The sequence below is a fragment of the Paroedura picta genome, chromosome 6 (genome assembly GCF_049243985.1).
Source record: "Paroedura picta isolate Pp20150507F chromosome 6, Ppicta_v3.0, whole genome shotgun sequence".
NCBI classification, from domain to species: domain Eukaryota; kingdom Metazoa; phylum Chordata; class Lepidosauria; order Squamata; family Gekkonidae; genus Paroedura; species Paroedura picta.
In genome coordinates this window covers 168,582-195,231 of record NC_135374.1, presented here as the reverse complement: position 1 = coordinate 195,231, position 26,650 = coordinate 168,582, and the positions used below count along the sequence as shown (strand labels likewise).

The following is a 26,650-nucleotide window of genomic DNA, read 5'->3' as shown; positions in this document are numbered from 1 at the left end:
AAATGATCCACCACCACCAATCTCCAGAATCCAGCCTGGCCTGAATTTACCTACCATCCCACAATGGTGATCAGCCATTCCCTGGGTATGCAAGGAAGGGTCACATGAGATAAATCCTGGCACATCCCTTCCTGCCCACCCACTCACCATCTGCCTAAGTTCATAAAATCAGCCTCTCCGTCAGATGGCTCTCCAGCCTCTGCTTAAAACCTTCTAAGGAAGGAGAACCCGCCACCTCCCGAGGAAGCCTGTTCCTCTGAGGAACCGCTCGGTCAGGAACTTCTTCCGGATGTTTAGTCAACATTATTTTTTGAATTAATTTAAACCCATTGGTTCTGGCCTAACTGGGGCAACAGAGAACAACTCTGCTCCATCTTCTATATGACAGTCCAAGGATTTGAAGATGGTTATCATATCACCTCTTAATCACCTTCTCTCCAGGGTAAACAGACCAAATTTCCTCTACCACAGTGAGGGAAACTTGCTAGTCTGTGACAGCACAACAAAACAGAAGTCCACGGACACTGTAAAGACTAGCAACATTCATTAAAGCAGAATGAAGACTGACTCCAGTAAGGCCAGTCAAGTTTCATGCCAGGTATACCAGCATGGCTGCCCACCTGAGCAGTTATGAAGGGAGCCATGCCTCATGAAGCTCCATGCTGGAGGGACGGCCGTCCTTCTTTAAGGTGCCCTTGGACTTCTGTCTGATTGCCCATCGGCTCCCGACTACGGGTGCCTTCCTCCAACAACTCAGAGGTGGATCTCTATCCAGTACTCCCCAAAAAAACTTTACAACAGACAAATGAGGGGGCCAGTTATCGTCTCTCTCTAATAATCTGGGCCAGGTGGCTGAGAGGTGTGGCACGACTGCTCCCGGTTTTCCTGGGTGACCCATCTGCTCTAGGAAATTCGTGCTTCACCCCCCACTCTTTGCTAGGAATGATTGACCCTGCTAAGGAACTGTAGGCCAGAGGAGCAGAGGAAAGGCCCCTTTGCAATCGGGTTTCAGACCGGATTGTGGGATGAAATCAGCACCAGTGCCTTATGATGGATTCTGGTCGTTGCTCCTGCTGGGTGTGCCCATCGTGTTTAGAGGTTTGGAGGCAGAAGTAGAGATCAAGGGGTGTGTTTTGGATTGGGTTAAATATTTCCTTACAGATCAGAAGGGGCTGCTGCTGGATGCCAGCCAGCGTTGTGGGTGGGAGGCGTGTGCAGAGATTATTCTGATGAGGCCCCCCAAGGCAGGTCCACGTCTTGCCCCACCCCATTGGACCTCTAGGTAGACACCACTATGTTGTGTTCTTTATGTGACTGCCTGTCTCACTGAGCCTCAAGGCTGTTTACAGAATGTAAAGCAATGTAGTCAGATGCCAAACAATAACTAATGAACAGTGTAACTGGGCAAGGGATATAGAATTAGAAAGTGATGCAAACTACAGACTGCCTGTGGCGAGGCAGGCAACCAGCCAACCATGCAGGAAATGGAGCTCCAGAGGCACCAGACAAGGCAGCAGAGATTAAGATGAGATGTACAATTGTTGCTGAAGTGGATTGCAACCCCATTCCATTACAAGGCCCTTTAACAACATGACCTCCTGAGCACGTCTGCTCTGCACACTCTGTGGAAGTCTGAGAGGAAAATTATCTTGGGGTTGTCGCCAGTAGGCTGATGATGCCCAGCCCTGTATTTCTTTGCTCAAAGAGACCTGCACTGCTGTGGAGGGCCGGAGTCTCAGAGCGGCTTCCCATCACCTTCCCTTTCCTCTCCCCACAAGAGACACCCTGGGAGGGAGAGAATGGAGAGCCCTGAGGTTACTGAAGAAGAAGAGTTCTTACATGCCGCTTTCCTCTGCCCGAAGGAGGCTCCAAGCGGCTTCCCATTGCCTTCCCTTTCCTCTCCCCACAACCGACACCCTGTGACTGTGAGGGTGAAGGGAGGCTGAGAGCTCCGACAGGACTGCAGTTTTCTCATTTCTGTAACCAGGAGGGGGTTCCCCCATGTCTTCTGTGCAGAGTCAGACACACCGAATGCTTGTAGAGATCCCCAAGGGCCCTCCAGTCCCACCCCAACCCCCCCCCCTCTCAGGGACTCAAAAATGACACCCTCCCGAGAGGTGCCCATTCAATCTCCTCCTCAAAACCTCCCGTTAGAGAGTCTCTGCCACCCTCCATCTTAAAGTTCGTTTTCCTCCTCACCATTTCCTAACTTCACAGTCTGTTCTTATTACACCATTGGTTTTGACGTTGTTCCTGGGGCACTGCTTTTCATTTTGTAATCTGCCTTGAGTCTCGGCGAGGAAGGCAGGCCATAAATAAAATGTATTCATTAGGATGCCGAGCCCCCAAGGAAGAGAATGCCCCAGCCAGCCGGGCTCCTCTTGCCTCCTTGGTTTTGGCTGACCCCAAGGAAGGAGGAAGCTGTGAAGCCAGCTGCCCAGAGGTGGATGGGTGGGAGGGAGGGAGGGAGGGAGGGGGGTGCCTTGTTCCGTGCCCGGCCGGCAGCAGGGCATAGAACCCTTGGTCTGGTCCCAGAGCTGTGAGGGTGTGGGGGGCAGTCCTCGGCACTGGCCCGGGGAGCCTCCCTCAGTGACCACTGCTCCTTGCAGAGCTGGACGCAAAGGTGCTGAAGGGCCTCAATGTGATTGACTTGAGCCTCAGTCCTGCAGCACTGGAGGAGCAGATGCTGGGAGAGGTGCTGCGCTCTGAGCGCCGGGAGATCCTGAAACACCGCCAGGCCCTGCAGCTGGGGGTCGTGCAGCTGGAGGCCAAACTGGAGGCCACAGAGGTAAGCCACATCTGGGGGGGAGGAGGGCTGGGCACTGGCAGCTGAGCCCTGAGCAGCAGCCCCCCTCCCTCCCTCCCTCCCCCTCCTCCTCCTCCTCCTTCAGGAGGAGCTGGTGGAGCTGATTTCCCAGCCGCAGAGGTCCCTGCTGGAGGAGGAGAACTTCATGCCGATGGTGCAGCTGCTGCAGACACAGATCCAAGCCCTGCGCGCCACCCACCAGCACATGGTCTCCCTGTACCAGGACCAGGCTGCGTTGTGTGACAAATACCGGCCGGTGGCCCGCCTTGGGCTGGTGCTCCACCAGGCCCTCCTGCGGGTGGGCCGCCTCCACCCGCTCTACCACTTTCCCGCCGACGCCTGCATCAGCCGCATGCGCCAGGCCTTGCTCTCCACCAAGCGCCCTGACATCGGCAAGCAGGAGTCCCTGGAGGCACGCCTGCTGGAGCTCCGCCGGGCCGTGCTGCTGCAGATGCTCACCGAAGCCCTGCCAGGCCTGCGGGTGATGGACCGCCCCCTCTACTTCTTCCTTGGGGCACTGGCCGCGCTGCAGGTGGCGGGCGACGCCAGCCCCCTTGAGTGCTTGGCCTTCTTCCAGGGCTTCCGGGAGCCCGTGGCAAAAGAGCTCCTACAGCCGCCACCCGGCCCGGCCAGGCCCGACTGGGTGACGGAGGAGGCCTGGCAGGAGTGTGCCTTGCTGGAGAGCCTCCCTGGCTTCCATGGCCTGCGGGACTCACTGGCTGGGCGGGTGGCACAGTGGCAGGAGTACTTCCGCCTGCCCTCCACCGTGGTGGGGCTGGCCCTCTGCCCCAGCCATGCCCACCTCCGCCCGTTCCAGCGGGCCATCCTGTGGCGCATCCTGTGTCCGGAAGCCATCAGCCGTGTTCTTGCCGACCTCAGCACCTGCCTGCTGGGCTGCTCCCCCACCGAGGTCTTGGCCATTGCCCACGCGTACTCCTGCAGCCGGGCCCACAAGCCCATCATCTTCCTCACCCCGCCCGCAGGGGCTCCGGGCTCCTTCACGCCTCCTCTCCACTGGATCGAGCAGATGGCCCAGCAGCGAGGACAGGCGGTGAGAGGGGGCCATGAGGGCAGGAAGGGGGCTCCCGGTCCTGGGGTCCTGCCCAGCTGAGGGGCCTTGTGCTGACTCCCGTGCAGGGCCAGGTGGTGGTCGTCTCCATTGGAACCGCGGACGCCGGCAGCCGAGTGTGGCGAGTCCTGCCTTTCTGTGCCAAGAAAGGGAAGTGGCTGGTACTGAACAACTGCCACCTGCAGCACCAGTGGGACCCCGAGGTGCTGCTCCAGCTGGACCAAGTGCTCCACAGGCAGGCAGGTGAGGCTGTGCACAGGGTGGGGGTGGGGAGTGGCCAGCCACCCAGCAGCATTCCCCACCCACAGCATGCCTGATAAAACCACCCCTCTCCAATGACGGCTGGGGCAGTTTAAACCTCCATATAAAAATAACAAATGTAACTTCAAATAAAATGAAACCAGAACGCCAAAAGCAACAGTGAAGCCCCTCCTAGTGCTATCTGGAGGAGTCTCCGAACAGCTTACCTTCGCCTTCCTTTCCTCTCTCCATAACAGATTGTGGTGTGGGAGCCTTTCTGACCCCCTCAGGCAGGAGGGCGCCCGCTGTAAGGGCAATTGCAGGGCTAGTTCCGTCCCCTTCAGCAGCAGGCCGCTGTTTCCTTGGGTTTTTATCACCCGCCCCAATGCAACTGTCAGGAGAGGAATTGCTGTGGGAAGGCGTTTTTGCACCATCCCCCGCAAAAGTAAAGTGCCTCAGTGGTGGACAACATGGAAGACGACATGGGAGCCTCCAGAAGGATGGACAGACAGGCAGTACGTCAGCCTCCGTCCACAGGATGGTGCTCAGGCAATCCCGGGAAAGTAGGAGCTGTGGCTCGGTGGAAGAGATGCTGCTTGGTCTTGGCCTCAGTCCCTGTTTCCATTTTTGGACCAGGCAGGAGGTGAAGGGAAAGACCTGTACTCTGCCTGAGACCTTGGAGAGCCCCTGCCAATCCGAGGAGACAGCTCTGGCCTGGATGGACCAGTTGTGTCATTCAATTTGACATCTGAGCTAGGGGAGAGATGCCCAGAAGCCACCAGGCCCTCCCTGGGAGTGCCCTAGTGAGAGGCATCCACATGCAAGTGAAAGCGAGTGAGCAGTGGGCTGCAGGGCGGCCACTGATGCTGCCCCCACCCCGACTCTTCCGGCTTCCCAGCTGAGTCCACAAGGATCCAGGGCAACAGGAGAGTCAGGCACTTCCTCCAAGGCTCGTGGGCCTCTTGGGAGTTTGGAGGATGGAGACATCCTCAAAGGAGACACACCTGAAGCAGAAAATGCTGGTCTGGCTCTGTCCACCTCCACCTTGGACACAGGAACCCCACTGCCCAGAGGCAGACCCGGAGCCACAGAACGGTTCCTACAACCCCTCCCCAGGGGCTAGCAGAATGCAGAACCCACATCTGTGTATCAGCCCGAAACAGAATGTCAGTCAGAGTTGCAGAGGTGGCCTTCACAGTACCATGTGTGGTCAAACCCAGCTGGGGTTTTCAGTGGTCAGAAGCCCTTTGGACAAACTTTAGACAACTTGCAAGACCTGAATGAAAATTGGTTCTTGCTATCAATTGTTGGAAGTGGGTGAGGCTTCGCTGTTTCTCAGAGATCACAAAACAGTCACCTGCTGCAGTCTCTGCAGAAGCCTCGGCTTCAGGTGGCAAATGACAGGCAGGGCATGAGGTTCATTTTCTCCAGACACGGAAGCCCCATTTGCCCCAAACTGACAGCTGACCTGTCAGCAACAGAACACAGCAGGAGGCCGTGGAGTGAACCCACCATGGCTACTTGCTGGGGTGACTGAAAGGGGTCTTTGTGTCCCAATGCTTGGTGGGCCTTGGCCTCTGGGACCCACTTGCTTGGCTGCCGCATACCCTTGTCCTGGATGGGATGGAGCTCCTGGCTGGATGCTGCAAGTTCTCCTGATATTCTTTGGTAGTGTCTGCAGAAAGCACACCATCATAACCAGGCTACAGGATACTGCACGAATGGGCGTTTCCAAGTTAAAGCCGTTAAGGGCAGAGCCATGTCATGTGCATTTCAGTAGCCTAGCCCTAACCATCCTCTGTCAGCTCAATTAAGATATGGGGCTAATTTTGGGCTAAATAACCTGGAAGAATGCCAGGGGCAGGGTGGGGCTCCATCTCCATTAGCTTGCTTCTACAGTAGTAATGCTGGATTCAGCATAACCCTGAGGCACTCGCCTTAACTGGTTGGGGGGGGCAGTTGAACCCCTGAACGAAGAAGAGTTGGTTCTTATATGCCACTTTTCTCTACCTGAAGGAGGCTCAAAGCGGCATACAGTCGCCTTCACTTCCTCTTCCCACAACAGACACCCTATGAGGTGGGTGAGGCTGAGAGAGCCCTGATATTCCTGCTCGGACAGAACAGTTTTATCAGTGCCGTGGTGAGCCCAAGGTCACCCAGCTGGCTGCATGTGGGGGGGTGCAGAATCAAACCCGGCATGCCAGATGAGAAGTCTGCACTCCTAACCACTACACCGAACTGGCTCTCCAGGAGTCTCAAACAAGCTTCCAGTCGCCTTCCCTTCCTCTTCCCACAACAGACACCCTGTGGGGTGGGTGAGGCTGAGAGAGCCCTGATATTCCTGCTCGGACAGAACAGCTTTATCAGTGCTGTGGCAAGCCCAAGGTCACCCAGCTGGCTGCATGCGGAGGAGCGGGGAATCGAACCCGGCTCATCAGATTAGAGGTCTGCGCTCCTAGCCACTACGCCAAGCTGGCTTTAGCTAACCAGTCTTCAGTTGGCTTGTTTATGCCCAGTGGAGACCCGAAGCGGCTCTCAGGCCGTGTTCCTCTGGCCCCTGGGGTGAGGAAGGCAAGGCCAGGGAGCTACTGGGGAGTGTTGCTGCTGACCAGGTGAGGCTATTGTGCTGCTGAGCGAGGTGGTTGCTGGAAGGATTAAAAAGGGCTGCTCCCTGCCAGAGGCGCGAGCAAAAGCTCTTAGCCTGGGGTTCTTGGCCTAGCAATTAGAATCAGTAGATTATATTTCCCAAGTAGTTGCACTGCCTACAAGTTACAATGGACCTCCAGGACACTCATCCCATCATCTGCAGTGAGTGTGACATGATTGCCTTCCTCCCAGAAGACAAGATGGACTACATCTGCCCCAAGTGTAGGCTGGTAAGACTTTTAGAGGAAAAGATTAGGGGATTAGAAGAAAGCATTATTACTCTGACCCAAAGTAAGAAAGGGGAGGCGTTCATAGACCAGAGTTGTGCAACTCGGAATAAAGAGCATACAATCAGTCCTGAAGAGGATAAGGGGATTGACCTCATTACGGAGCCTCTGCAGACAGTTCGGAAAAAGACTCAATGGCGTAAAACGAGACAGTTCTCGGGGCCTTTGGAGCTCCAGAATAGATTTCAGGCCCTTGCAGAGGAGGTGCAAGTGTCAACGAGGAAAGAGGACCCAAAACAAACTAAGACAAAGTGAAGAGACCACAGGGACAGAAGGAAATGGAGTTCAGAAGGAAAAAAAAGTACTGGTAATTGGAGACTCCCTGCTAAGAGGAATGGATTGCCATGTGGCTGGGCCCGACCCCTAACCCGAGAGGTGTGTTGCTTGCCAGGGGCGAAAATTAAAGACATTTCAGAACGGCTGCCCAAACTCCTCAAATCTACGGATCGCTACCCATTTGTGATGGTCCATGTGGGAACGAATGACATGTCCATGAATATCATCGCTCCTATTAAAAAAGACTATCAAGATCTGGGGGATGTCAGGATCACTGCCTGTTCCTGCCATAAGTTGACATGAGCTTCTCCATGTTTGTTTGCTTTGCCTTTTGTCTTTCTGTTTGCTTTGCCTTTTTGCCTTTCTGTTCCCGGGGCCCCATGTAACCAAGGCCCATATATTATGCTTGCATGCCTGAAATCGAAACTATTCTGCTGCATCCTCCTATCTCAGGGAGCTGTGAATTATTTGTCTTTTGAACCTGCCGGCTGGGTCTGCCTTTTGTAACCATAACATCTTATCTTTTCCGGAGACGACCAAGGACGTGCGAGAAGTAACACTATGGTTTATGGCACCTGGTGCCTCATCTCCCCCTCCCCTGGGAACTTTCAAGTTTTGGGCGGGAGAACACTATTGATAAGGGGAGGCAAATGTGAACTCAGGCAGATTTGACTTTCTTAGCTTAGGTGTATGAAGTAACTTCTCAATAAACGCTTTCTTTATTAAAGAAGCTTGTTGTGAGTTCTTGCAACGCTTGACAGGGAGGAAGCTCAAGCAAATGGGGGCACAAGTGGTATTCTCTTCAATCTTGCCTGTCAAGGGAAGAGGAATGCGTCAGGAGAGGAAGATAATGGAGGTGAATCAGTGGCTGTGTAGTTGGTGCCGGCAGGAGAGATTTGGTTTCTGGGACCATGGGATAGGCTTTCTTGAGGAAGGCCTACTAGCACCTGATGGGCTACTAGTACCTGAAGGCCTACTAGCACCACAGGTCAAAGGGTTTAGGCACATCTAGAGATGGCAGTAGCCAAAGGATAGTGTCTGGGTGGCAGGTTGACAAGGATGGAGAGGTTGTCGAGAGGCATTTAGCTGCACTGGATGAGTTCAAATCCCCTGGGCTGGATGAAATACACCCGAGAGTGCTCAAAGAACTTTCCGGAGAACTTGCAGAACCCTTGTCCATCATCTTCGGGACCTCTTTAAGGACTGGAGATGTCCTGGAGGACTGGTAGAGAGCAAACGTTATTCCGATCTTCAAAAAAGGGAGGAAGGAAGACCCGGGAAACTACAGACCAGTGAGTCTGACCTCTGTTGTGGGGAAGATAATGGAGCAGATATTAAAGGGAGCGATCTGCAAACATCTGGAGGACAATTTGGTGGTCCAAGGAAGTCAGCATGGATTTGTCTCCAACAGGTCCTGTCAGACCAACCTGGTTTCCTTTTTTGACCAAGTGACAGGTTTGCTGGATCGGGGAAATTTGGTTGATGTCGTTTACTTGGATTTTAGTAAAGCTTTTGATAAAGTTCCCCATGATGTTCTGATGGATAAGTTGAAGGACTGCAATCTGGATTTTCAGATAGTCAGGTGGATAGGGAATTGGTTAGAGAACCGCACACAAAGAGTTGTTGTCAATGGTGTTTCATCAGACTGGAGGGAGGTGAGTAGTGGGGTACCTCAGGGCTCGGTGCTCGGCCCGGTACTTTTTAACATATTTATTAATGATCTAGATGAGAGGGTGGAGGGACTACTCATCAAGTTTGCAGATGACACCAAATTGGGAGGACTGGCAAATACTCCGGAAGATAGAGACAGAGTTCAACGAGATCTGAACACAATGGAAAAATGGGCAAATGAGAACAAGATGCAATTTAATAAAGATAAGTGTAAAGTTCTGCATCTGGGTCAGATGGGGGATACGCTTCTAGGTACCTTGGGGTACTTGTGGATTGTAAACTAAACATGAGCAGGCAGTGTGATGCAGCAGTAAAAAAGGCAAATGCCATTTTGGGCTGTATCAACAGGGGCATCACATCAAAATCAGAAGATGTCATAGTCCCATTGTATACGGCACTGGTCAGACCACACCTGGAGTACTGTGTGCAGTTCTGGAGGCCTCACTTCAAGAAGGACGTAGATAAAATTGAAAGGGTACAGAGGAGAGCAACGAAGATGATCTGGGGCCAAGGGACCAAGCCCTATGAAGATAGGTTGAGGGACTTGGGAATGTTCAGCCTGGAGAAAAGGAGGTTGAGAGGGGACATGATTGCCCTCTTTAAGTATTTGAAAGGTTGTCACTTAGAGGAGGGCAGGATGCTGTTTCCATTCGCTACAGAGGACATGCAGTAATGGGTTTAAACTACAAGTACAATGATATAGGCTTGATATCAGGGGGGAAAATTTCACAGTCAAGAGTAGTTCAGCAGTGGAATAGGCTGCCTAAGGAGGTGGTGCGCTCCCCCTCACTGGCAGTCTTCAAGCAAAGGTTGGATACACTTTTCTCGGATGCTTTCGGATGCTTAGGGCTGATCCTGCGTTGAGCAGGGGGTTGGACTAGATGGCCTGTATGGCCCCTTCCAACTCTATGATTCTTGCCCTCTCCCAGTACACAAGAAGAGAATGGCATGGAAGTGCCATGGCTACCTTGTCCTGGTGGCCTGTTGTCAGAGACAGCTGGCGAGATGTACTTTAGGGGCTCCTGTGCTCATCTGCCCCCAATTCCTCTTTTGCCTGGCAGGGGACGTCGAAGGGGGGGCTTTGGAGATCCACCCCAAATTCCGCCTCTGGTTCATCACAGCAGCTGATGCCCCAGCTTCTGTACCAGGTATGACTTTTGCTGGAGTCCAGGAGTGAACCCTCCCCCACTTTTCACAGGGGAACACGAGAGTCTTATGGGAAACAGGACGCTGAAAGCAGTAAGAGGCCTGTCCTCTTACCTCCCAGTGAGCCATGCAAGCCCCTCACCACTGCCTTCCAGATGAGCTGAAGGAGAAGGCCTCGTGGTGGCTCTTGAGCACCACAGACCAGCCCCTCCTCCCCACTGGCCCCTGGGCCTGACCTTGCCCCTGCCCCCAGGACCTGTCCATCGGAACGCCGTGGTCCTATTCTGCGAGACTCCCCTGGAACTCAGGGACATCCTGGCCCACACCCATCAGTTCCTGCAGGGACAGCTGCCTGGCCTGGACTCTGACCCGCAGCTGGCACTGCTGGTGCTGCACGCAACTCTGCAGTACCGGCAGGCCTACAGCCAGTGGACTCAGGCCGAATCCTACCTGTGGTGAGTGAGCACGGGGCCCCAAGAGCTGCCTCCTCCTCCTCCACATGGAGGGGTCTGTGGGAGGAAGAGTGGTGAGAGGAAGGGTCTGGTTGTGCCTCGCAGTGGCCCAGGGAAAACAGCCCTTGTGGTCGACACCCCTGGTGCCTGGGCACAGAGAGGGCCTTGGTGGCCCAGGAACCGCCCCATAAGCCCTGCCAGGGGCTTCTCCCTCCGTCCCTTTGCAGGAGCCACGAGGAGCTCTGGGAAGGCTTCAAGGCCCACGAGCGGCTGAGCCGGCTGATGGACAGCCCCCCAGGAGCCCTGCAGGAACTGGCAGGTAGAGAGGAAGCAGGAGGGAGGGAGGGAGGGAGGGAGCCTTCCACACCCCCCCCTCCCTCCCAGTCCATCATGCCAGCTAACAGTCCCTCCACGTCTACAGGTAACATTCCTTATGGGGGCCATATCCTGGACCTTGGAGATGCCGAGGCCATGCAGAGCCTTAGCCAGCAGTGCCTGGCCTCCGACACACACCCGCTGCCCACAGAGCCTGGCCTCCCCAGCCTCTTGGCCGCCGTCCGTGGAAGTCCCAGTCCAAGTGAGCATGATAGCCCTCCACCCCCGCCTGGGCTGCCACCTGAACAAGGCAGGCCAAACGGCCAGCACCTCTCCCTACTCTTCCCTCCCTTCTAGAGTTGTCCGAGGACGAGGCGGCAGCTGCCACCCAGGCACGCATCCAGCAGCTGCCCAGCCCCATGGAGCCAGCCTGGGTGGGCCTCAGCAACGGCCTGCAGCGGGAACTGGTGGCCAGCCGCAGTCGGGCCATGCTGGCAGCTCTGCAAACCGCGCAGGGCCTGTGGCAGCCCCGGTACCCCCGTGATGCCCAGCACAAAGCAGCCTGGGAGGAGCTGGTGGGGCAGGGACTGGAACTGGCCCAGGAGCTGCAGGAGCAGCTGGAACAGTGTGGGAGGGAGGTGGGGGCTCGAGGGCACCCGCCCAAGGGGCAGCCCCGCCCCAAGCCGCGGCCCCTGCAGCGCTTCCTCCTGGAGGAGGCAGGCGGCCTCCTGGCACTGCTGCATCAAGTGCAGCGAGACCTGCAGTGCAGCCAGGAGCATCTGCAGGGGCCCCCCTGCGCCTCCCCACGCTGTACAGCCATCCTGCAGGAGCTGGCACTGGGCAGGGTCCCCCGATGCTGGCTGCAGTACACTTCAGCGGGCCCCTGGCATCCTCAGGCCTGGCTGGAGACCCTCCGGTGCCGCTGCCAGCTCCTCTGCAGCTATCTGAGGGCTCAGACTGGGGGAGGGCCCTATCACCTGGCTGCCTTCCACCACCCCCAGCGCCTCTTCCTGGCCCTGCGGCAGGAGGCTGCCCGCGCCGAGAAGCAAGAGTTGGACCGTTACTCTTTGGAGCAGCAGGTAGGCAGGCAGGCAGGCAGGCGGAGAATCCAGGAGGCGGGGGCAGTTCCCAGATGGTGACTCAGCCCTTGGCTCCCCTAGGTTCTGCCTGTGATGCTGCCCCTTGACAAGGGGCTCTACCTGATTGGCTTGGAGCTACACCATGCTGTCTGGGACACCCACAGCTGCCGGCTACAGGAGACCATCTCATGCCAGCCCTGCCCGCTGCCCGCCGTCCGAGTCCAAGCCACCTTCCAGCCGTGGAAGACGCCCTCTTGTGGGCCCACGTACCAGTGCCCCGTGTTCCTCGGGACTCCCAACACCTCTGTGCCCCTCAGCAGCCAGCAGGCGGTCATGCATGTGGCCCTGCCATGCCACCTGGCCCCGGAGGTGTGTGCCCAGCGACGGGTCCATGCTGTCAGCGTTCTGCCCAAAGGTGGCTTATGAAGGAAGTGCCCCACACCTCCTTTGGCTGAGCCTGCAGACATCAGCACACGCAAGCCCATCGCTTACAGAAATAAAGAGATCTATTACTTGTGTATACAAAACCAGGCCCTCGTGCTGCTTTGTTTTGCCAGCCGCCCTGTACAACCCCCCCCCCCCTTTATAAATAAGGTGCTTAGACTGGCAGCACCTGCCACCTCATCCCCCGTCCCGCGGGGTCACCCCCAAACACACACAAGTCGCCGGCCTCATTTTGGAGGCACATCAAAGTCCAGCACCAACAGTTTTGTCTCCTCTGTCCCATTGCGGCTCCCGACTGCACAGACCAGCTTGGTGTTGGAGGCCCGAATGCGCCAGACGACCCCTCCGCTGCCCCCACTCCCTAGGGCCACCAAGTTGCGCACAAACTCTCCCGTCTTCAGGTCCCACAACTTGACAGTGCCGTCATCTGAACTGGTCACCACAAACTTGGAGCTGAACTGCAGGCATGTCACTGCACTCTGGTGCTTGCTGGGACCTGCAAGAGAGGATGGGAACCCCGCACCCGCCACCAAGGAGGAGCTTGTTAACTGGGAGGAGCATCAACAGCCACCGCCACTGCCCCCCTTCCTCCACTCCGAGCTGCACATGCCCCGCTGCTGTGGCAGCTCATGATGCCCAAGAAGGGGTCACTCCCAGTTGGAGGCAGGCCACTGGGGGAGGAGCACCAGCTCAGTGACAGACGACCTGGGCGGGGCATCCCTGGTAACAGCTCCAGCAGTGTCTCCACTGGACAGGGCCAGAGCATTTCCTGCTCGTGACCCTGGAGGGCTGCTGCCAGTTCCACTGCTCAAGACTTGGCCAGCCACAAGGAGCCATGCCAGAGTCCTCCCCCCACATACACACCCACCTTGCAGTGTCTGCAGACACTGGCCTGTCTTGATATCCCAGATTTTGACAGTGGAGTCTGCGTTGCCCGAGACCAAGATGTTGTCCCGTAGCTCCATACCACTTGTCAGGGACTGATGACCCATCAACGTGTGAAGACAGTTGCCGCTCTCTGCATCCCACACCCGAATTGAGGTGTCCAGAGAACCACTGACAATGTGGATCCCGTCAAACTGCAGGAAAGAGAGACAGGCAGCAGCTCGGCATTGCTGCTGCTACTACTGCTGCTGCGACAGAACTCCGCAGACAGGAAGAGGGCATCCCCCGCGTGTTCGCTCGCTCGCTCGCTTGCCTGCAGGGAGTAGACGCGGTTGGTGTGGCCCTGCAGGGTGTGGATGCAGCTCTCCGTCTCTGGGTCCCAGACCTTCACTGTGTAGTCATAGGCGCCACTCACCACCTTCCGCCCATCGTACTGGACGCAGCGCACGGCCGCCACGTGGCCCATCAACACATGCAAGCACTGTCCCGTTTCGATGTCCCACAAGCGCAGCGTAGCATCCCGGGAGCCACTCACCACCCTGCAAAGGAAGAGGAGCATCTTGGGCGGGCAGCGGGGGAGGGCCTGCCCCCCGGAGTCTCCCTCTTTGGCCTCCCCCAATCCACATACCTGGTGCCGTGCAGGTGCATGCAGCGCACAGTGGAGGTGTGGCCATACAGGGTGTGCACGCAATCCCCCGTGTCCGCATTCCACACCTTCAGAGTCCGGTCGGTGGATCCACTGATGACAATGTTGTCCCTCATCTGAGAGGACCAAACACCCCCCGTGTGTCCCACAAGAGTCTGCACACACTGGAGAAAGAGGTGGGGGAGAGATGTTCAAAGCAAGGGTGAAGGACAAGCACCCAGGAAGGATGGGGGAGCTGGCGCTAGACTTACCTCCCCTGTGACAGCCGACCAGACCTTGAGTGTGTTGTCATCCGAGCCACTGACGATGCGGTTGCCGCAGAACTGGAGGCAGGTGATGACATGGTCATCATGCCCTTTCAGGACCTATCAAGCCAAACAGAGGGGGAGGGGCTGAAGCCGGACCTTGCAAATCAGGTGGTCTAGGAAAGGACACTAGGGCTGGAATGAAGACTCCTGGCTTGGCACAGGATTCCCACAATGCATCCAAGGCTCAACTGCAGCAGGTGAGGGGGGCAGAGGAGACAGGAGCAAGGGGGGGGTCATTCCCCACTTTGCTCACTCCACAGCTGTGCTACCAGAGCACAGGGCATATAGGAGCCCTTCCATGGTGTGCTGGTAAGGACTCTGGCAGCTTCATTTTGAACCAACTGCAACTTCCAGAGCAGGAGCAAGAGAGGGCCAATGTACAGCGAGCTACGCAAGTCTAGCTAGGGGACAAATGCATGGGTGACTGTGGCTCAGTCATCCGGAGCCAGGTAGTAGCTGGGTGCTAGTAGCCTAGCCTGGTAAAGGTGAAAGAACACCTGCTGGGCTACCTTGGTCACTTGAGCCTCCATAGAAAGGTATCAAATATCACTCCCAGATTCCTGGCACTCCAGGCTGGGTGAGTGTGCTTAATCTGTTGATCCAAGAAAAGATTTTAAAGAAAAGATTAACAAGAAAAGATTTTGTGAGGAGCAAACATAAAGTAAAGGAGGCAATAGGCCCACTGTTGTGTGCAGATGGACAAACTCTAACAGAGGATGCAGAAAAAGCAGAAAGGCTTAGTGCCTATTTTACATCTGTATTTTCCCACAGGTCAAAGGTTTAGAAACATAGAATCAGAGTTGGAAAGGACCTCATGGGTCATCTAGTCCAACCCCCTGCACTACGCAGGACAATCACATCCCAATTGCTCATCTACTGTAATCTGCCACCCTTTGCCTTCACAGAATCAGCCTCTCCATCAGAGAGTGCTCAAAGAACTTTCTGGAGAACTTGCAGAACCCTTGTCCATCATCTTCGGGACCTCTTTAAGGACTGGAGATGTCCCGGAGGACTGGAAGAGAGCAAACGTTATTCCGATCTTCAAAAAAGGGAGGAAGGATGACCCGGGAAACTACAGACCAGCGAGTCTGACCTCTGTTGTGGAGAAGATAATGGAGCAGATGTTAAAGGGAGCGATCTGCAAATATCTGGAGTACAATTTGGTGATCCAAGGAAATCAGCATGGATTTGTCTCCAACAGGTCCTATCAGACCAACCTGGTTTCTTTCTTTGATCAAGTAACAGGTTTGCTGGATCGTGGAAATTCGGTTGATGTCGTTTACTTGAATTTTAGTAAAGCTAAAATTTTAGTAAATCTCCAGTCCTTAAAGAGGTCCTGAAGATGATGGACAAGGGTTCTGCAAGTTCTCCAGAAAGTTCTTTGAGCACTCTCGGGTGCATTTCATCCAGCCAGGGGATTTGAACTCATCCAGTGCAGCTAAATGCCTCTCGACAACCTCTCTATCCATGTTAACCTGCCACCCAGACACTATCCTTTGGCTACAGCCATCTCTAGATGTGCCTAAACACTTTGACCTGTGGGAAAAAACAGATGTAAGATAGGCGCTGAGCCTTTCTGCTTTCTCTGCATCCTCCGTTAGAGTTTGTCCATCCACACCCAACAGTGGGCCTATTGCCTCCTTTACTTTACGTTTGCTCCTCACTGACAAATCTTTTCTTGTTACAATGGACTTTCCTGGCCAAGCTTAGCTCACTCTCAGCTTTGGCCTTTCTGTTGATTGATCTACAGTGCCTAGTAACCTGTAGAGCTCTGTCCTTCCCTGAATTTCATGAAAATTTTCCTTTTCTTTCTTAGTGCCTCTTGAAGTTCTCTGTTCTTCCAAATAGGCTTCTTAGAGCTCCTGCAGTGATTGTGTCTTTCTGGGAAAGTCATTGCTTGAGCATGCAATAGCTCTTGTTTGAGTAGCGCCTATCCTTCACATGCTCCCTTCCCTTCCAGCATTCTCCTCCATGGTATGACACTCATCATGTCTCTGAGTTTATTAAAGTTTGTTCTATGAAAATCCAACATCCGCGTCTGGCTACAAGCTTCCTTGCCCCCCCTCCTCAAAAGGAATTATATCTAGCCTCTGTTTAAAAATTTCCAAAGATGGAGAACCCACTACCTCCCGAGGAAGCCTATTCCACTGAGAAACCGCTCTGTCAGGAACTTCTTCCGGATGTTTAGATGGAATTTCTTTTGAATTAATTTCATCCCATTCATTCTGGTCTGTCCCTCTGGGGCAAGAAAGAACAATTCTGCTCCATCCTCCACATGGCACCCTTTAAAATACTTGGAAGGAGGTTATCAGATCCCCTCTCAGTCATCTCCTCTCTAGGCTAAACAAACCAAGCTCCCCCAACCTTTCTTCATACGTCTTGGTCTCCAAACCCCTCACCATCTTTGTTGCCCTCCTCTGGACACGCTCTAGTTTGTCAACATCCGTCTTCAACTGGGGAGCCCCAAACTGAACCCAGGACTCCAAGCAAAGTGGTACCATCACCTCCCGTGATCTGGACACGATATTCCGTTTCATACAGCCCAAAATCCCATTTGTCTTTTTAGCCACTGAGTCCCACTGCTGACTCATATTCAATGTATGGTCTACTAAGACTCCTAGATCCTTTTCGCACATGCTACTACCAAGACAAATTTCCCCCATCTTATATTGGTGTCCTTGGTTTTTCCTACCTAAATGCAGAACTTTACATTTGTCCCTATTGAACTTCATTCTATTCAGTTTAGCCCACTTCTTGAGCCTATCATCCTGTCTTCAGTTGTGTTTGCTACCCCTCCCAGTTTAGTATCATCTGCAAATTTAATAAGTATCCCCTCTAATCCCTCATCCAAGTCATTTATAAATAGGTTGAACAACACAGGCCCCAGGACAGATCCTTGGGGAACTCCACGTCACTCTTTTCCAAGAAGATGCTGAACCATTAGCAAGTACCCTCTGGATATGATTTGTCAACCAGTAATTGATCCACCTGACAGAATAAGGATCCATACCGCATTTTACCAACTTGTCAACAAGAATATCATGTGGAACCTTATCAAATGGTTCAATTCCCCACAGATGCCCCAAATCAACCTCAACTCCCTTTGCCATTTCTGGCCAAGTGACAGGAAAGATCAATTTGCACCAGAGCTACCAATGGACAGGATCTAACCTCTTGTACTGTGCAATCACTGATCTACTTGACTATCAAAATACAAAACTGAATATCACTTTTATGTGACCGTTTCATGAGACATGAAACAGCACCTTGTGAAAATTTAATGCATGGTGGGAATTTAGTAGGCAGCCTATTCAACAGTGACCATGCACCTATACGTCAAGGGCCACAGCCTCCACACAACACAACCCCTCTGCATGCTGGATGGCGGATGAGAGGATTCCCCTCTCTGTGACCAGTCAGAAATGGGAGCCAAGCCCCAAAAGCTGCACGAAGGAGCACCACTCTCCTGCCTGGCTCTGGGCTTGATCCAATGTACCACTGCCGGCCCATCCTTTGGTGCTCACACAGAGCTGGTGTCAGCCTCTAATCTGGAGAACTGGGTCTGCTCCATATACAGGCAGCTAGAGGACCCTGGGCTAATCACAGTCCTCTTAGAGCTGCTCAGGCTAAGTGGAAGTTGCTTTGAGACTCCTTCAAGAAGTGAAAAGCGGATTATAAAAACCAACTCTTGCTCTTCTTCTTCTTCTTCTGTGGGGTGACCTTGGGCTCGCCACGGCACTGATAAAACTGTTCTGACCGAGCTGTGATATCAGGGTTCTCTCAGCCTCACCCACCCCACAGGGTGTCTGTTGTGGGGAGAGGAATGGGAAGGCGACTGTAAGCCGCTTTGAGCCTCCTTTGGGTAGGGAAAAGCGGCATATAAGAACCAACTCTTCTTCTTCTTCTTCTCTCCTCACCCCTCACCACTGAAGACACATCTAGAGCCAACTCTCCCAGAGCCACCTCTTGCTGTGAGCAGAAGGATCCAGAGAAGAAGAAAGTGGTGGGATGGGGGGCACAGAGAACAATTCAGCCAATTTGGGCTCCAAGGCATTCCATGGCTCACTGCTGTTGAAACCTGAGAATGAGCACGAATTGGAGGCAAGAGGGCCAGTATCTCCTGGCCTTCCTCCCCTCCTGCCATGTGCTCACAATGCCGCTGGCATGGAAGCCCCTTGCCACCCACTTTGAGCCAAACGACATGTCATGGGTGCTCTGGGAGTGAGACTTCCCCAGGCTCCAGCCTGCTTGCTGGGAGGCACTTTACCTTGGGGTGCCGGGCATCCCCGCTGCGCCAGTTCACATCTATCTGGTGCTGCCTCAGGAAGGCCAGTTTCCAGGGGCTGTACCTGAATCCAGGGCTGAGCAGCCGCCGCTTGCGCAGGCTCAACGGGTCTTCAATCCCTATAAGAACCCAGGATACCCGTAAGAGAGAGAGAGGCAGGCAGACCAGGTGCTGGGTAGGGGCTAGGCAATGCCTCACCTGCATCACGGCACTTCTCCCGCCAGAGCAGGTTGTCCTCTGCCAAAATGCGCCAGTCACGGCATGTCTGGGCGGCCCGGAGCAGGTCACGGGGCTCCAGGAAAGAGAGCACATGGAGCGCCAGCTGTCAAGAGAGGGGGCTAGAAGTCAGGAGTCAAAGCTCCCCCTTGCTGGAAGAGTCGAGAGCACCCAGTCCAGAAGCTCCACTCATCTGCTCCAGGACTCCCTTCTGCCTCGCCAGCCTCCAGCAAGAAGGAAGAGTAAGAGGGGCCGGGACCAGGCAGCAAGGGCTTGGAGGAGCAGCTCACCCAGCCCTGCAAGGTCTTCTCCACCTGCTAGTTTACCCCTGCAACAACCTGGATAGGCAGGTGCCTTACATCACAACAGCTCGCTATGACTGAAGTCGCAGCAATGCAAACTCGCACTGGAACACTTCCCCCCCCCTCCACCCCCACCCCCCCAAGCAGCTGCCTCTCCATGTTCAGTGTCACCAAACCTCTGAAAGGAAAGCCTCACCAGAAGCAGCTGCAGCCTCTCCAGCCCAGTCAGAAGGGTGACTGGGAAAACTGGGTGCTAGGCCAAAGGGAAAGCGAGGTGGACCAAGTAGGTCTGAGACTGCCCCACCCACGCACCCCCAGCGCTCCCTTGCCCCTGCCTCCCAGCTCAGTTCTCCTTCCCTCCACCCCACACCCTCTTGATCCCATGTGGCTCCCTGCCTGGCCCACCCACCTCTCATGCTGCCTTCCTCCTCCATGCTCAGAAGCCTCCCCTATATCCACACCCTGGGTGTCCTGCCTGCGCCCCTCATCCCAACCCATCCATGTCCATGCAGGGTTTCAACTCTCTCTCCTGTTTCCAGTGGCAGACTCTAAAAAAATCTAAGGGAATCAAAAACCCAACCTGACTAGACAAGTTAAATACCTAAAGGGTGAGCTGCAGAAAAAGTTTTATTTTCTAAAAATACAAAGATTTATTTATTATAAGAATCAGGTGTATATAATTGAAAATATACGCGGGGATAAAATCTCTGTTATCCAAAGTACAATAAAATTAATTCAACAATAAAAACACTCGTAAGTAAGTAAGACCAGATTAGTTTCAAACCTAGAGGGTCTTCCTTAGCGTTTAAGGAATTTAAGGAATTTAAAATGCACTAAATAACATTAGGGCAGTGGTTCTCAACCTGGGGCTCAGGACCCCTTTGGGGGTCAAACGGTCCTTTCACAGGGGTCGCGGTAGGGAAAGCTGCTTGGTGGCCGGGGCGGGGGGGGGGCATCGCCACTGTACCTGCACTGGGCCGCCAGCTGCTCCAGCAGCGCTACTGGGGAAAAAAACCAATTTCTATACAATCATGAACCATGAATCTTCATGCCATTGGTCAGTTTTGGTTTAATTTCTGTGAAAGAACACTTGCCTAATTTTTCGTTGAGGAACTGTACTAAAGGGTTGCAGCATAAGGAAGGTTGAAAACCATTAGGGTTTGCTGGGTGGTAAATGTGTGTAAGGTATAAGGTGATGCTTCAACTAATATGCGTTGAATATAAAGTTGTCTAACACGGAACCCAAACTCTGCTGTATTATTCAAAAGACCGCCACTCTTGGGGTTGCCCTGCTGTCATTCAAAAGTGTGTTCCCATATGTTAAGCAAGAAAAACATGAGCATGTCCTTTTCAAAGAGAGACAGTCAACACTGAGAGGGTGGTCTTATGGAGAATGCTTCAAACGGGAGACCCATATTAGGCAGTGTTTTTTATCACCCTTTGGGTGAACTGGGTCTGGTCTTACTTCCTTGTATGTTGTTATTGTTGATTGCATTATACAATATATATGACAAAAGTTTTCTCAACATTCTTAATTTTTATGATTACCTAATTATACCAAACTAGATTTAAAGCCCATTTTATTTCTGAATAAAATTTCTGAATAAAATGGGTGGTAGGGTCGTCTACCTCGCGGGGCTACTACCGCGCCACGGCTGGAGGCTCCGGGGTTGGAGCGCGGGTGTGGGCGGCAGGGCCGGTCCCCAGGGAAGCCTTGCGTGGGGCGGCGGGAGGCTTCGGGTGGCATGGTCGGGCCTCGGCGGTAGGCGCCTTCCCCCGCGAAGCCTTTGGGCCCCCCACCAGGCGCGCTCGGTGGAGCACGCGGGGCTCGTCAGCGCGGGCTTCGGGGCTGGGAACAAGGCAGGGCCAGGACGTCAGAAAGGTGCCGGCCCTGGCTCTTCCCGTGCCTCGAAGCCTCCTGGTAGCAGCTTCCCCCTTGAGATGGCTTCGGGGGCCGGCAAAGAGTGAGGTCCGGCACCCCCCCTGCCGCCTGGTGGCCGAGGCCCGCCATCTACCTGTCGTGTCGGTGGGCAGGCTGTGAATGGCGGCAGTCGGCCGACGTTGGGGGGGTGGGGGGGGTCAGGAGGCGCTTCACGCCTGCCGATTGGGCCCTCCGATTGTCAGTCCAGGGGAAGGAGCCAATGGGCACCCTTCCTCATTCTGGACAAGGCCCGCCCTCGGGCCCTTACTGCTTTATTTTATCCACTCCACAGGAGCAGTTAGAGATAATTATAAATGAATAGTTTAATAAATATTTTAAAGAAATATTTTCTGCAGCTCAACCTTTAGGTTACGAACTCAGTGGCGGACTCTGCCAGGAGCTGTGCTCCAGAGATCCCCCCTCCCCCCCCCCCCAGCTAGCTCCCCACCTCTCTGGGCAAAAGTGAGATGAAGTCCCGCTGGAACTGGGGCTCAATGACGTGCATCATGTGCTTGATCTGAGGAGGCTCACAACGGTCAATGAGCTCATCGAGGGCCAGCAGCTTCTCAGGGCCACTCCAGTGCTGCCGAGAGAAGAGACACAGAATCAGGCCCCCACCTAGGCAATGAAACCTGCCCCCACTGCAGCTTTCCCCAAAAGCTGCCTGAGCATCTCCCACTAGCCTTACAATGGTGCCACAGAGCTAGCCACAGCAGAGAACAGGGGCTGCCACCCTGAGGGCCCTTCTGCTACCTTCTGATATCTGCCACCTTCCCAGCTACAGAAGGCCTCGCAGAGTGCACCAACCCCTCCCACCCGCTTCACAGCCCTCACCTGGAATGTACACAGCCAGTCCTGGAGCTCAGGGGGCGGAGCCACAGGGGGAATATGGCGGCAGCGGGTCTGGCCCCCCTTGGCATTTCGCAGGTCGCCAAAGGTTGCTGAGGGACTCACAACACAGGGACTCAACCCCCTAGGAAGGAAACAAGGGCAGTAGATAAAGGGTAGCTGGCAGTTCCCTGTCTTCCGCAGCTGCTACAGAACACCAGTCTTCCTTCCCCACTGTGGAACATCTGGCTGTCCCCCACACAAGACTGAGCCTCCCGCCTCTTCCCCCTCCTCACCTGCCACGCTCCGAACTCTTGCACAGCTTCTTCCCTGGAGACTGGGCTCTGCTGTCCGGACCACTCTCAGACTTCCGCTTCATCTGCACAAAAGTGAGCGAGCCATGTGAGCAAGCCCTCCAAGTGTCACAGAAGGTCTCCACAGCAGCCTCTTCCCCAACCCGCAACCCCACCACCACCAAGTCCACCTTAGATGGGCGTGCCCTTCCCAATGCGAGTGCTTCCCCTGCTACGAAGGAATAGAAGCCCCCCTTTTTGCTATACACAGAATTATCTGTAACCACAGATGGTTGTTAATAAAAGGCTAAAGGGGGGGTTGGGGTGGGTGGCGGGACTTCAAGCCCCAGCATGCATTGCACTCTGGCACACTGCATGCTGGGAACAGGGTGGGGGTGGAGCGGGGAGCAGGAGGGAATGGGGGAAGGCCGTGCGCAAGGGAGTGGCGGGCTATAAATATAATAATAATAATAATAATAATAATAATAATAATAATAATAATAATAATAATAATAATAATAATAATAATGTCGTTCACTGCCTGGGGGGCCAGGGGTGGGTCGGTTGTGCGCTCCATGGGAGTCTTCTGCTTTTGCAAAGCCGCCTGCTGCGCATTCCCAAGCGCAGTCCCTTGCACAGCTCCTCCTCCTCCCTGCAGGGCTCCTTCTCTTTGGCCAGCAGTCCAACAGGTGAAGCAGGGAAGACCGCCGGGAGGGGGGCAGGGGGAGAGGCTGCTAGCGCCCGCTGTATTTAGCCTACAGTGGGCTTAACTTCTAGTAGTATTATACATTTGGAAGGGGCCATCCAGGCCATCTAGTCCAACCCCATGCTGCAGGGCCAGCCTATATAACCTCTCATTTCACAGCTCTCATTTTGGACCTCTCGTCAGATTAGCATGCAGGATGAATCTCAAATATCCAGGGGTGATGTAAGATATAAGCTGGCTGAAGATCCTGCTAAATAACAACACCTTGCCGAAATGGAACTAGTTATACCTGATCAAATAAGTTTTTTTCACTTTGCTGTAATATATATTGTACATAAATATATATTTCAGTGCGTGCATCTGTTTTATTTTCCTCTGTCAAAAGACCTGTCAAAAGGTGTTAGGTGCTAGTCCTAACAACCTAGCAATACTGGTGTTCTCATCCAGATATTTCATGAATGCCAACAAATATTTTAAATAGTTTTAAGTACATCTCCAATAAGATGCTCCTATTTTTATAATAAGGGACCAAAATGGCAGGGACCTCACAGAAGCAGAAGAGATTTTTAAAAGGTGGCAAAATTATACAGAAGAACTATATAAGAGCGTGCTTAACATTCCTGATAACCACAATGGGGTAGTTACTGACCTGGAGCCAGACATCCTGGAATGTGAAGTCAAATGGGCCTTAGGAAGTCTGAGCAACAATAAAGCTAGTGGTGGTGACAGCATTCCAGTTGAACTATTCAAAATCTTAAAACACGATGCAATAAAAGTGCTACACTCAATATGCGAGCAAATTTGGAAAACTCAACAATGGCCACAGGATGGGAAAAGGTCAGTTTACATTCCAATCCCAAAGAAGGGCAATGCCAAAGAATGTTCAAACTACCCAACCATTGCACTCATTTCTCATGCGAGCAAAGTTATGCTCAAAATTTTACAAGCTAGACTCCAGCAATATGTGGACCGAGAACTTCCAGAAGTACAGACAGGATTTCAAAGAGGCAGGGGGAATAGAGATCAAATTGCCAACATACGCTGGATCATGGAGAAAGCTAGGGAGTTCCATAAAAACATCTACTTCTGCTTCATTGACTATGCTAAAGCCTTTAATTGTGTGGAGCACAACAAATGGTGGCAAGTTCTTAAAGAGATGGGAATACCAGAGCATCTTATTTGTATCTTGAGAAACTTATATGCAGGTCAAGATGCAACAGTGAGAACTGAACATGGAATCACTGATTGGTTCAAAATTGAGAAAGGAGTTCGGCAAGGCTGTATACTGTCGCCTTGCCTATTTAACTTGTATGCGGAGCACATCATGAGAAAGGCGGGATTAGAGGAGTCACAAATTGGGATCAAGATTGCAGGGAGAAATATCAACAACCTCAGATATGCAGATGATACCACTCTAATGGCAGAAAGTGAAGAGAAACTAAAGAGCCTGTTGATGCGGGTGAAGGAGGAGAGTGCAAAAGTTGGCTAGAAACTCAACATCAAGAAATCAAAGATCATGGCATCCGGCCCTCTCAATTTCTGGCAAATAGATGGGGAAGAAATGGAGATAGTGACAGATTTTATTTTCCTGGGCTCCAAGATCACTGCAGATGGGGACCGCAGTAAAGAAATTAAAAGACGCTTGCTCCTGGAGAGGAAAGCTATGGCAAATCTAGACAGCATCCTAAAAAGCAGAGACATCACCCTGCCAACAAAAGTGCATTTAATCAAGGCTATGGTATTCCCAGTTGTAATGTATGGCTGCGAACGTTGGACCATAAGGAAGGCCAAGTGTAAAAGAATTGAGGCTTTTGAACTCTGGTGCTGGAGAAGACTCTGGCGAGTCCCTTGAACTGCAAGGCGAACAAACTGGTCAGTCCTAGAGGAGATCAGCCCTGACTGCTCCTTAGAAGGCCAGATCCTGAAGATGAAATTCAAATACTTTGGCCACCTCCTGAGAAGGAAGGACTCCCTGGAGAAGAGCCTAATGCTGGGAGCGATCGAGGGCAAAAGAAGAAGGGGACGACAGAGAATGAGGTGGCTGGATGGAGTTCCTGAAGCAGTCGGTGCAAACTTAAATGGACTCCGGGGAATGGTAGAGGACAGGAAGGCCTGGAGGATCATTGTCCATGGGGTCGCAATGGGTCGGACACGACTTCGCAACTAACAACCACAACAACAACATTTTTATAATTATTTTCACTCCAAACCGGTTTGGTTCTCGCCTATTTTTCAGGTTGTGTTTTTCGTTTACCTTTATGACAGGGTTATCAACCTGTGGTCCTCTAGATGTCTATGGACTACAATTCCCATGAGCCCCTGCCAGCGTTTGCTCATGAGAATTGTAGTCCATGGACATCTGGAGGACCACAGGTTGACTATCCCTGCTTTATGGTATCTATCATCTAGTCCCACCCCCTGCTCAGTGCAGGATCAGCCTCAAGCATCCAGGAGAAGGATCTGTCCAGCCGCTGCTTGAAGACGGCCAGTGAGGGGGAGCTCCCCACCTCCTTAGGCAGCCCCTTCCACTGCTGAACTGGACTCCTAGAATCCTAGAGTGGGAAGGGGCCATGCAGGCCATCCAGTCCCACCCCCTGCTCCAGTCAGGACTGGCCTCATGTAGTCCAGGAGAAGGGTCTGTCCAGCTGCTACTAGAAGAATGCCCATGAGGGGGAGTTCCCCACTTCCTGAGGCAGCCCCTTCCAGGGCTGAAGTACTCTGGCCTTCTTTGCTGCAGCCAGGGCACCCAAGAGCTGGACGGGGCCACACAGAGGCACTCCCCGGTGCCGGAAGGGCCTCCCAGGCTCCCCCTTGGTGCCCGGGTCGGGAGCGACCCCCGTACCTTGGGGCGGGCCTGGCGGACGAGGCCGCCTCCCTCGGTGCGCTCCAGGTAGTCGATCCAGCGCTCGTCCAGCGTGCAGTAGAAGTAGACGTCCCCGTCCCGGTCCCCGGCCGGCCGGGCGCCCTCGCCCTCCTCCTCGTCGTCGTCGTCCTCGCTGCTGCTGCTGCTGCTGCTGGCGGTGCTGGCGGCGGTGCTGGTGGCGCTGGCGGGGCCGCCGTGCGGGGCGTCGGGCTCGAAGGAGCTGCCGGCCTCGGCGCCGCGCGGCCCCTCCCAGCAGCAGCCCCGGCCGGGCTCGTCGTCGGGCGCCCGCGGGCGGGGCTCGGCCTGCGGGAAGCGGAAGCGGAGGCCAGGCGTGCCCCGGAGCCCGGCCCGGCCCGACCCCCCGCCCCACCCTGCCCCGCCCTGCCCTGCCCTACCCCGCCGGGCTGCCTACCTGGGCCGGGGGCGGCCGTGGCGGGGGGCTCCGGGGCGGGCGGCAGGCGAGGCGCGGGCGGTTGAGCTCCAGGGTGCGCGCCGTGATGCCCTTGACGCGCAGCAGGTCCTCCAGCGAGCCGAAGCCCCGCAGCTCCTGCCGGGAGGGTGGGAAGGAAGGAGGGAAGGAAGGAGGCGCCCCTCGTCAGGCCCCGCCGGACCCCCGCCCCCCCACCCCCCCCAGGCCGGGCCTCACCTCCCTCTTGCGCACGATGCCCCGTGCCCGGCGGCGGCCGATGCCCACCAGGGCGCGCTCCAGCTCCGCCGCGCCGGCCCGGTTGATGTCCAGCTTGGCGCCCCCCGGCCCGCCCGCCATCGCCGCCGCCGCCGCCATCATCATCGCCGTCTCCGCCGGGGCCCCGACTCGGTTGTACTGCGCCTGCGCCGGGAGCCCGCCTCCGCACTACAACTCCCAGCAGCCATTGCGCCGCAACGAGGACAACGAAGCACCACGGCACACACAGCCTCCGGTCGCAGACGCTTTATTGAACGGCGCACGCGCACACATCGCCTGCC

The 26,650-nt window shown here is 54.4% G+C and overlaps 2 protein-coding genes across 3 annotated transcripts in view; one reads left to right on the top strand and one right to left on the bottom strand.

Moving 5' to 3' along the window:
• DNHD1 (dynein heavy chain domain 1) overlaps nt 1-12,413 on the top strand; it is a 78,463-nt gene extending 66,050 nt beyond the window's left edge. The window contains exons 35-43 of one of the 2 annotated variants that reach the window (XM_077341016.1): nt 2,610-2,788; nt 2,892-3,857; nt 3,944-4,118; nt 10,057-10,143; nt 10,395-10,596; nt 10,821-10,912; nt 11,015-11,170; nt 11,266-11,987; nt 12,069-12,413. In XM_077341016.1, coding sequence (XP_077197131.1) covers nt 2,610-2,788; nt 2,892-3,857; nt 3,944-4,118; nt 10,057-10,143; nt 10,395-10,596; nt 10,821-10,912; nt 11,015-11,170; nt 11,266-11,987; nt 12,069-12,413 — 2,924 coding nt within the window. Of the gene's footprint in view, nt 1-2,609; nt 2,789-2,891; nt 3,858-3,943; nt 4,119-4,372; nt 8,502-10,056; nt 10,144-10,394; nt 10,597-10,820; nt 10,913-11,014; nt 11,171-11,265; nt 11,988-12,068 lie in introns of those variants that run through there. The other variant, XM_077341017.1, reaches the window with a different exon arrangement.
• A 62-nt stretch (nt 12,414-12,475) lies between these two features.
• On the bottom strand, nt 12,476-26,650 carry LOC143839248 (F-box/WD repeat-containing protein 7-like). Its single transcript, XM_077341018.1, has 13 exons — nt 26,331-26,650; nt 26,097-26,231; nt 25,664-25,987; nt 22,119-22,201; nt 21,829-21,967; nt 21,443-21,577; nt 18,754-18,877; nt 18,538-18,674; nt 14,214-14,327; nt 13,945-14,126; nt 13,630-13,855; nt 13,300-13,510; nt 12,476-12,927 (listed from the first exon to the last, which is right to left on the bottom strand). Exons 1-13 carry the CDS (start codon nt 26,472-26,474, stop codon nt 12,659-12,661), a joined length of 2,223 nt encoding a protein of 740 aa, XP_077197133.1. The 5' UTR covers nt 26,475-26,650; the 3' UTR covers nt 12,476-12,658.